Consider the following 11,629-nt stretch of genomic DNA (forward strand, 5'->3'; position numbering starts at 1 on the left):
CACCGATCCGCTTGCAAGGTACGAAGGGGTGCAGGACGCGGGCGATGATGGCGCCTGATCTCCTGGAAACTGCTCCTCCCAGCCTCAATTAACACAATCATGCTTCAGTTTTTAAGCACAAATTCATGCCTGGGGCGACGTCTCGTCTGCACACTTCAGTTTCCAACTGATGCGTGTATACATGCTTTCTCCCTGGCCAGACTTCGCTCACCCTCTCTACTCCAGCAGCACAAAATATTCAGCATCATGCTTGGGTAGATCTTCCTGTGTTCTTCCTTATGCGTATGTCTCGTGGAGATTGCTGCCACAAGGTGAGCAGATCAAATCTTATTTTGTAGTATCAGATCAGTTCTTATATATGATAAAGATGCTGAATACCAATTCTTCGGTCTTGGTCAAGATCTGAGAATGGCATATGTTCCAGCCTCCATGTGAAAATTTGTTTAAGTTCCAGCTTATTCAGTTTGGTACTTTTGTTCGTTCAAAACTTATGTATTAACCTGTGTAAGTAACTGTTTACTTGTACTAAAATGGATATTAGTTAAGCTAAAGGATTTATGAGTCGGTAGCACGTAGAATTGTTTTGTGAAAAGCGGTAGCAGGTACATATGAAATTCAAAACAGAAACTAATATAAGGGATATGGTTTCATCCTCTCTGATGACTAAGGAATTTAGTCATAAAAGGATCTAACCAAGCTTCCATTTTAGTGTTCTACAAGTATGCCATCTTTGGTGAAACAGGTAGGCCTGAGATATTCGAGGTTTTCTATTTAATATTAGGCCACTGCTAGGCGCCGGCGCACCGGCCGAACTGTTCGGCCGGTTTGCCCGTAGCCGTTTGATCTGTACGTACTAGCTGTTTGATCTGTACGTACTACCGCCAGATTTGTCTCTATAGTCAAAAAAAAGTTAAATATGTCCCTGTCCTCTTGGTCGTTAACCTCTGCACGGGAAAACGAGAGGAAAAGGAGGCTCCCGCACGCGCCGACCGCCCCGCCTCCTCGTCTTCCCTCACCGCCGGTCATGGCCAGTCACCCCCCTCGTCCACGCATGTAGCCGCATCCACCCGTGGTGGCAGCTCCGGTGGCGACGGCAGCAGCTCACCGGCGAGCTTCCATGGTTGCAGAACCCTGATGCGCCGTCGCCGCCCCCTCACCATCGAAGCTCGTTGCCCGGGGTTGTGTCAGCAACGGCCAAGATTCAACGTTGCTCATGGATGTAGCAGAAAAAAACGCCAGTCGTAGCAAAAAAGAACGACAGTTGCGGCAAATTCTCCGTCGCCGTTGTCGCGGGTCGCGACTTCGCTATGATGGATGTAACAAAATCCCTCACCGATAGTAGCAAAATCAAAAGACGGTTGTAGCAAAAAAATCTTGTTGCCGTCACCTGTCGCAGCTCCGCCATGATGGATGCAGCAAAATCACATGTCGGTTCCAGCTCTGGTTTGGTCGGTTGTAGCAAAACCAGAAGCTGGTTCCAGCTCAGAGTTTCTACCGGAACAACTCGCTTGTTTGCAAACCACCTCGTGGTCGCTGCTTTCGCCAGTCATCGTGGTAGCAAAAAATCTCAGCGGTAGAAGCTTATTCCTAGTCCGTTGCAACAAATAAAGACGGCCGCCGTCGCCGCCACAGAAAACAAACCAAACGATGCAACAAAACCAATTGCCAGTTCCAGCTATGGATTTGCTGGTTGTAGCAAAACACGACATAGGTTGCAACTTGCTCTATGGGCTGTAGGAAAAAAGTGTCGGCATGGTTTTCTTTTCCAGCACCGGCGACCACGGTTAGTAGTAAAAACGCGCCACCGGTAGCAGCTCCGGCACTCGCCGAGCCCTGTACGGAGAGGTGTAGAGTGCATACAAGCGCGTTTTTCAAAGACAAACAACGATGAGTGGCGCGGCCGCTAAACATGGCCGCCGCCGCAGAGTACCGGTGAAGTTTCCCGTTGCAGTTATGGTCGAGCGCGGCCCCTCCGAGCAGCATCGAGCAAGGCCTGCAGAGCAAATTAACGCCTCCGGTAGAACTCCATTGACGAGATGGCAACGGCGGCACACATTGCACTGCAGCCAAAAGGCTGGCCGGTGGAGGGGAGAAGATGGGTCCACGTGAAGAACCTAAACGTCAAAGGGCGATCCTATCGGAACTTGATGATTTGCCGAACCTAATTAGATTGGAATTATACAAGAACGACACTTGGGAACCTGGAAGGCCGGTTGTAACATGGATGGGCGCGGCAACGCGCGCCTTCGATGATCTAGTGTTGTTGAAGTAGGACTAGCATTGCTAGCCAATGCTTCTATGCCTCTTAAGTTTTGGGATGAAGCTTTTCTTACTGCTACATACCTCATCAATATTCGACCTAGTAAAGTCATACAATTTCAGAACCCAATCACATGTCTTTTTGGCGTCACACTAGATTACAAAAATCTTCGAATTTTTGGATGTGCATGTTGGCCAAATCTTAGACCATACAACACAAGGAAGCTTGCGTTTCATTCAAAAAATATGTTTTCTAGGCTATAGCTCCATGCACAAAGGGGTTAAATGTCTTGATGTTCCCACAGGAAGGGTCTATATATGTAGAGATGTTATTTTTGATGAATCAGTCTTTCCTTTTGAAACCCTTCATCCAAATGCCGGAGCCCTCCTTCGTAAAGAAATTCTTCTTCTTCCATCTAATCTTTGGAATTTTGATCATGGGGGAGACAATTGTGCTGACCAATAAGATAATAATCATGCTTGCTCTACTTCTTCTCTTATGCCTGTGCAGATTCATGGAGCAATTGCAGAAGAAAACAGTCAGAATGATCAAAATACAGCTAAAGATGGTGCTATATTTCATGTGCCGGTTGGAGAAGCACTAGCCACGGAAAACGAGGATGATTTGGCAGTGCCTGTCACCCCTGAGCGCCAGTCTCCCTCGGATCACGCGAGAAAATCTGCTCCGAGTTGTGCGCCTTGCAGTTGCCAGCCAGCCCGACGCGTCAGGCCAACTCCAGTGCACGATCCCAAACGGACGTCCGTTTTGCGCGGATTCTATTCACTTGGGTAGGGCAATGGGGTCGTGTCTGGGCCTGTCCTGGGATGCGGTCGCCGTGCGCCCAACGCGCGGATGCATCATTTGGCCCCATCCTGTCCGCCACAGCCAGAAATGCCCATATATTCATATTTCAATGTTCGAAACAAGTTTGCACGTCCAAATAGTAATTGTTTGAAAATAAAAATAGTTTTACAACCCAATCGAAATTGTCTCTAATAAAATAGTTTTACAACCATATCGAAATTGTCTTGAATGAATCAATACATCTATTGGTTGCCAATGTGAGCCCACACGTGCTCAACCAAGTCATTTTGAAGATCCAAATGAGTGTGCCAATCACGCATTTCACGATGAAATTGGGCAAACTGTTCAAACGTGGCCGTTTCTTGGTGCATGGGCTCAACATTTTCACCTTGATAATCAAATCCTTGGTCGAAGATGCTGTCATCACGCTCGTCCTTGATGATCATGTTATGCATGATCACACAAGCAGTCATCACCTCCCAAAGCTTCCCTTCATCCCATGTCAGCACAGGGTTTCGAACGATATCCCCATCGGGATTGTAGCACACCAAAAGCACGTTCCACATCCTTTATAGCACTCTCTTGCATTTGGACAAATCTCTTTCTCTTCTCACCTTGGGGGTTCGTGATTGTCTTCACAAAAGTTGACCACTGAGGATATATACCATCAGCTAGGTAGTATCCCTTGTTGTACTGGTGGTCGTTGATCTCAAGTTGACAGGTGGGGAGTGGCATTCTGTAAGCCTTACTAAGACTGGAGAATGCTGCAGCACGTTGATATCATTGTGAGAACCTGCCATGCCGAAGAATGAATGCCATATCCAAAGATCCTGCGAAGCCACCGCTTCTAATATGACAGTGCACGCTTTAACATGCCGCTTGTACTGGCCCTGCCAAGCAAATGGGCAGTTCTTCCACTCCCAGTGCATACCATCTATGCTGCCAAGCATGCCTGGAAAACCTCTAGCGGTGTTGGTCACCAACAATCTCTCTGTATCAGCGGCAGTTGGTTGCCTCAAGTACTCAGGGCCAAACACTGCCACCACGGCTTTGCAGAAGCTGTACAATGACAACAGACATGTGGACTCACTCATACACACATACTCATCCACAAGATCACCTGGAATTCCATATGCAAGCATGCGGATGGTCGCGGTGCATTTCTGGTAAGAGGAGAATCCAAGCTTGCCAAGGGCATCCGTCTTGCACTCGAAGTATGGGTCATGAGCAACCACTCCCTCTCTGATACGATTGAACACATGCCTTGTCATACGAAAACAACGACGGAATTTATCTGGCTTGAAGAGCGGGGTGTTCGCAGAGTAATCGACATAGAGCAGGGCGTGGCCTCTCTCCCTGTTGCGGTTCAGGTTGGGAGCACGGCCAGGGAGTGACCCCATGTATCGAGGAAGTTGTCGTTCAATGTGATCGTGAACGACCAGTGCAGCCATCACAAGATCTTCATCATCCGACGATGAATCGTCCGATAAATAAATGAAGTGGTGGAAGAAAAATTCATCTCCACTATCCATACCTTTTGTGGGCAAAGTGTCGAACACCTTGCGGTCGTGGTGGCAAAGAGGTTGCGATGATCACCTCGATGCAGCAGGGGTGGCTGGCAGCCACCTACTGGCCGCTCCGGAGCACTCGTCGGAAGCTACCGTGGCCGCCGTGGTACGTCGCCGGCGGTCATATCCCCTCTACCACCGGCTACGACGACGACGGCCAAATCTCCGCCAAACGATGGCCAAAACTACGACGAAAGCGTGGGCGTGGTGGTGGCCATGTTGACAAGTGGTTTGGTATGGACGGCCAGGGGGGTGGGCAGTAAGGAGGTGGTTGGAGAATAGTGGCGGCGCCGGCGGAGGGGTGGGGCGGGAATAGGGGGTGGACACGTTGGAAGCGAGGGGACTGCTAGTGTCCCCGACAGGTGGGCCACGGGGGGACAAGGGCGTGTGTCGAGCCTGTCCGCGCGATGTGCGTTTCACCCCAAAATCGGCGCAAGTTTGTGCCGGGGATGAGTCGAAAACTGACGGAATCCGGACATCTGTCCGTTTGGGACCGCGCGTTGGGCTGCGCTATTCGTCTGTTATACCCCAAACGGACGGGGCCGGACAGGATGGGGTCACACGCTAGAGTTGGCCTCATGCAGTCGGTGGGTGCCGCGTGCCCACGTGGGGAGTCTTTCTTCCAGCCCACGCGCGGGTTGTTGCATGGACAACAGGCAAGGACCCGCCATGTAGGATCTTCTGCACTAGCCAATTCCGCAACACGTGACTCCGATGACATAGGATCGGCCACACCGCAATCCACAAGCTCCAGTTCGGCATCTTCCGTGCATACACAATCAGATTTGTCACATGGATCTTCTGCGGCTACATCTCCTGTGCCACAGGCTTCTTCTCCTGCTCAACCACAACTGGCTGCCGTTTCACGGGTTATGAGTCGTTTGCAGAAAGGTATACAAAATCCAAGAGTGCGAACTGATGGTACTGTACCATATGGCATGCTTTGTATTGCAGGAGAACCAACAAAATTGGATGATGCACTAGGAGATCCGAAGTGGAAAAAGGCAATGGATGAAGAATACTCTGCACTTATGAGGAACAAAACTTGGCATCTTGTACCAGATCAAAGAGGTAAAAATGTCATTGATTGTAAGTGGGTATATAGAATCAAGAAGAAAGCAGATGGCTCCATTGACAGATATAAAGCACGCCTGGTTGCCAAAGGCTTTAAACAACGATATGGTATAGACTATGAAGATACTTTTAGTCATGTTGTTAAAGTTGCAACTATTAGGCTTGTGCTAGCTATTGCTGTGTCCAAGGGATGGAGCATGAGATAGTTAGATGTACAGAACGCGTTTTTGCATGGTGTTCTGGAAGAGGAGGTTTACATGAGACAACCACCAGGGTATGCAGACAAGAAAACCCCACATTATGTGTGCAAGCTTGATAAGGCTCTTTATGGCTTGAAACAAGCACCAAGAGCGTGGTATTCAAGACTGAGTTCTAAGTTGAAGCATCCGGGCTTTGTTGCATCTAAAGCTGACACGTCACTTTTCATCTACAACAGGACAAATACAACTATATTTCTACTAACATATGTTGATGATATTATAGTTGCAAGTTCTTCACAAAGTGCCACTGATGCTCTTCTGCATGATTTAAGTTCAGAGTTTGCTTAGAAAGATCTTGGTGATCTACACTTCTTCATGGGCATTGAAGTTAAGAAGATTCAAGAGGGCATAATATTAAGCCAAGAAAAATATGCTACTGAACTTCTAGCTCGCATGGGAATGAAGGATTGTAAGCCTTCACCCACACCCTTAGCTTCCTCAGAAAAATCGTCGACATTTGAAGGGGATCTACTTAAAGAAGAAGAAAGCACAAAATACAGAAGTACTGTGGGAGCCTTGCAGTACTTTACTCTGACACGGCTAGATATATGATTTGTTGTCAACAAGGTTTGTCAATATCTTCATGCACCTACCAGTACACATTGGACAACTGTTAAAAGAATCCTTCGTTATGTGAAACACACTGTCAGTACTGGAGTTCAATTCAGGTGCTCGAATTCAACCCTTGTGAGTGCCTTCTCCCATGCAGACTAGGCAGGATGTAGTGATGACAGAAAATCTACTGGAGGCTTTGCAGTATCTTTTGGTTCTAATCTCATTTCCCGGAGTGCTAGAAAACAAGCCACAGTCTCAAGATCAAGTACCAAAGCTGAGTACAAATCTCTTGCTAATGCTACTGTGAAATTATCTAGCTGGAATCATTGCTTGGGGAGTTGGGAATTAAGCAACACCGTATTTCCTGTCTCTGGTGTGATAACTTAGGAACAACATATCTTTCAGCTAATCCCATGTTTCATGCCAGAACTAAACACATTGAGATTGATTTTCACTTTGTGAGAGAAAGAATTGCAGAGAAGAAATTGAAGATCAGATTTATTCCATCCAAGGATCAAGTTGCGGATGGCTTCACTAAAGCTCTTCCAGTCAAGTTATTTGTGGAGTTCAAGAATAATCTCAACTTATGATAGTTTAGATTAAGGAAGGGTGTTAGACATAGCGATAGGTAACGTGGTGTTTTGTTTTTCTGTAACGTAACCTCACGTAACTCTGTATCCTCTCCCAATCCCGATCCAATCTCTCCTAGTCGCTTGTAACCGAGATCGATTGCTACTTGTAATACGCTATGACAGAGGCTTTCTCTGTACGCAATAAATATAGATCGCGGCCCTCCTCGTAAGGTAGGGAACACTTCCACAAATCATGATTCGTACATCATATGGATAATGAATGGCTCAAGGTTATCAACTATATGTTCATGTTCATAATCTGAGAAATCCTCGTGATAAATCTCTGTGAGTCTAGCAAGCTTATTCACATTGAACCTAGAAAAGGAGTTTCTTGTCTCAAGACAAGAGAAGTTTTGAGCATCTCCGAAGATACCTCATTAAAACGATGATCAAACTCTATGGTGATGGAGTCTATGGCAACATAGAAGGTGTCCACATAGAAGAAATGATCAGCCGTGACATTGTTCTGTCCACCTTTTCTTGATTTTCCCCACTTTTTAAAGATGCCATCCATATTTGGTATTGGAATGTCGTTTTTGGTGCAAAAGGCTTTGACATCTTCCAAGAGTGGCTCCCAACCATTATTTCTTCAGTTGATCAAACATGTTCTCACATCTATAACCAATGACATTGCCTGAAATGAGACAATTACAATTTTAGATGCATGTATGTTTACATAAACAAAAAAGATATGGTTGCAATCGGCGTTATATTCAAAGTTTGAGAAGTTTTTACATTATTATGTCACTTTCAGATTGCTTTCTAATTAAGCTTCTAACCAACAATCCATGCTGCCAGCTCCAACTCTTGTTGCTTTGCCAATTCAGTTTATCTCCATGTCAGTGCCTCACAAAAGGAATGAGGTTGGGCCTGTGGTGCGTGCACTACTGGAAAAAATTGCCATTACTGAGTACATTTCCGTTTGCCGAGTACAGTATCACGAGATCACAGAAAAAGCAATGTAAGCCGAGTGTGGCTCTCGGTAAACATTAGGACACGACACATGGGAAGCTCAGCCGAGCCCCACCTGTTACATACTCGGCAAACATAAAGGAACTTGACTTATGCACAATATGTCGAAAGTGTTGTGGAAGGCACCCGGCAAATAGGAGCCATGTGGCACGACCGTTTGCAGCTGACGGCCCGTGACGGTGGGCAAATTTTGCCAAGAACCCCGATGAAAGGTACTCGGCAATCCATGAGGTATTTAAACCGGCCGAAGCCTAGCGGGTGCAGGTCGCCGCTCGTCACTGTGTGGTTCTGTTGCTGCCACTGAGCCAACAGGTCGGATCCGGCGTCGCCCGAGGCCGCTCGCACGGTCCTCGACGCACGGCTCCGGCCCCAAGCTCGCCGCCGCCGGCCGCCACCACAACCTCGTCCTCGACACATTTTGCTGTCGGCCGACCACCCCTTCCACCTGGACGCCAACAACCCCAAGGTGTGCTAGCTATAGGGTGGCTTCCCCTTTCTTTTCCTTTTCTTTTATGCTATTTATCTCAATATTTTCTACATTTGGAATATCCATATATACATATGCCATCGCATGATGATATGGATAATACATATGCATCTATGGATTGTATGAAAAGCTTGGATGGTTCTCGCAAAAAAGAATAAATTTTGGTGGATATATAGATTATATATGGATGTTTATGCATATATGTTTTTATTTTTTGTTTGTAAATGAATGCAATGCATGTATAGTTTGAGAGAATAAGTATGAAATTTTATATATGCATCTATGGATTGAATACAATGCATGTATGTTTATGAATATGATTGTTATATTTTGTTAATGTGTGGATTGATATGCGTAAAAATATTTGAAAATGCTTTATTTTTTGGTGATCCATGATTAATGACATGTTTGTATTATTTGCGAATTTTCTAAATGTTGCAATTGTAAATATCCAATGGTTAATTAATTAAACATTCTCTAACAGGATATGGCGTGCCAAGTATGCATGTCACAATATTTCTTATAAATGCTAGTTGTGTTTTATTCATAATATATAGTATGTGTGCTTGATAGTGGTGTGCCAAATGTGCATGTCAAACAGGATATGACGGTGTGCCAAGTATGCATGTCGGAGGGCGCAGAAAACTTTTCAAGTTGATCATCATTCAATATCGATCTGCTCGTTGATGGCTTCCGAAATTCAGTGGTAACAATCTCTCTATATATAAATAAATATATTATTTTCCATAAAATTGTAACCATTTATGTTTTTATTTTAGTGTTTTTACAATGTATCTAAAGTGTGTTTGTTTTGCGTTTATTGCACGGATTGTCTCATGCAACGCTAGGCTAGAGTTCAATGAATTAACGGAAGAGAGTGTGCCCTTTGTGTGTCGTGGGGTCACTTACATCATTGAATTGCTGAAAGGACCGGCAAGGACCCATACGGGAGGCGAATTATGGGTTCAGTTCTTTACACGGAGCGGTCTAACCGGTGGAGAGATGATAAGTTTTTCCTTGACAGGGCCAGTTCCCTCGATGCAGGTTGTCTATCTCACCGATTCGAACGATTATGACCCATTTCATTCTTACGTCTTCAACAGAAGAATCAGGCTCGATGACGATGAGACTGGCCGCACTCCTTGACATACTATCGCCAAATAATATCCACATTGGGGTGCCATTTGTGACTCGCCTAACGAACACAAATCTTATCATCAAACACAGGAAATTAGTTACGGATGCTCTGACTTTTTTTTTGACGTACGCTCTGCCTTATGAAGGCTCTACTGGAGTATTACTACTCCCTCTGTCCCATAATATAAGAACATTTGTGACGACGGAGGGAGTAATGATAAAGGGCATGTACGTGCATGCATGCATATCCATGTGCATGCCGCGTGGAACAACCTACGTACGTACGAGAAGAAGGACGCGATCGACCACCAGCCAATGCAAAGTCGATCACCAACCGAATAGCAGATGACGACGACGTTGATCAAATCGTTGATCGATGCGTGCAGTGGACTCTTGAATCAACCGAGTTTTAATTCGCCATCTGAAATTTCGGCGCGCCAAACGCAAATTGGTCTGTCTCTAATTGCGTTGATCATCAACGATCGATCAATGCGGATGCCTATATAAGCCAGCCATGCGTCGCCTGTTCCATTCATCCATCCATCCATAGAGCTGATAGCTACTTCACACAGGCAAGTAGTGGAGTTCGATTCAGGGGTTCAGGCATGGCAGCTCCCAGAGCACTCGTCCTCGGCGTCCTGCTGGTGATCGCCGTCGCCAACGCCGAGGCGGCGTCCGTCGTCGTCGGCCTGGCCAAGTGCGCCGACTGCACCAGGAAGAACATGAAGGCTGAGGAAGCCTTCAAGGGTAAGCGCTGATGTGCTACTCCACTGTGTGGCATTGCTGGGTTGACGCTTATCACCATTGTTCTGCCATGAACGTACCCCAGGTCTTCAGGTGGCGATCAAGTGCAAGAACGTCCACGGCGACTACGAGAGCAAGGCGGTGGGTGCCCTCGACGGCACCGGCGCCTTCAGCGTGCCCCTGGCCGCCGACCTCCACGGCGCCGACTGCGTCGCTCAGCTCCACAGCGCTGCCTCCAACACGCCGTGCCTCGGCCAGGAGCCATCCAAGATCGCGCCGGTGTCCGAGGGCACCACCTTCGTCGCGGGGGCCAAGACCAACGCGTTGGCATCGCCGGAGTGCACGTCAGCGACCCTGCTCGGGCCGATCAAGAAGCACATCATGGAGCACTTCCACCACAAGAAGCCCGTGCCGCCCAAGCCGGAGCCCAAGCCGCAGCCTCACCCTGACTACGGCCCTGTGCCCAAGCCCGAGCCGAAGCCGCAGCCCCACCCGGACTACCACCCCGTCCCTCCCATGCCCACCTACGGCGGCGGCGGCGGCGGTGGATACCACGGACACCACTGAGTCCGGTCTACCACCGTCGTCCTGCCCAACGATGAAATCTCATGAGCGGGTTGGTGATCAGTGAGTGATCGACGTTGCTATTTATGATCCGTTTGCATGCGTGGGTGTATTGTTTGGTGTTCTGCCATTCGCTGCCCCGTTTTAGTATCTGCACTGCAGAGTTGAGAGTTCAGAATAACAGTTGTGAGGAACACATGTATCAGTGTGCTTGGATTGCTTTATTAAGATTTGAAATTTCGGTGTGTGTTTTGTATAAGAAGTTATTGTGGATCAAGTAATTTAATCAAGTCCATTTGAGTAAATGGAATTACTGTAGATGTTGGCTTCTTTTGGCTTGATCTTGCTCTACTATGTGCTGCCTACGTTTAGTTTATATTTTGCACAATGTTTGAGGCTTGCTTTTACTTTTATGCTCTTTTATGTTTTTAGTTCACAATAACTGTGTGGCGGTTTCTTTAATGGAAAAAGGGTTTTGACATTGTGTATTTGTCTCAGACCATCATTACTTTCAGCCGGTTTTCAGATCTGTGGTCTGAAACTCAAGTGGACTTCAGGCAGGTGTGCAAGTG

The 11,629-nt window shown here is 46.9% G+C and overlaps 1 protein-coding gene across 1 annotated transcript; it reads left to right on the plus strand.

The window, feature by feature from the left end:
- Positions 1-10,263: 10,263 nt before the first annotated feature.
- Positions 10,264-11,375, plus strand: LOC123040307 (proline-rich protein 4). The gene is made up of 2 exons (XM_044463191.1): positions 10,264-10,496; positions 10,579-11,375. The coding sequence occupies exons 1-2, from the start codon at positions 10,355-10,357 to the stop codon at positions 11,058-11,060; spliced, it is 624 nt and encodes a 207-aa protein (XP_044319126.1). The 5' UTR covers positions 10,264-10,354; the 3' UTR covers positions 11,061-11,375.
- The last annotated feature ends 254 nt before the right edge of the window (positions 11,376-11,629 follow it).

This window comes from Triticum aestivum, chromosome 2B, assembly GCF_018294505.1.
Source record: "Triticum aestivum cultivar Chinese Spring chromosome 2B, IWGSC CS RefSeq v2.1, whole genome shotgun sequence".
In the NCBI taxonomy this organism is placed as follows: Eukaryota; Viridiplantae; Streptophyta; class Magnoliopsida; order Poales; family Poaceae; genus Triticum; species Triticum aestivum.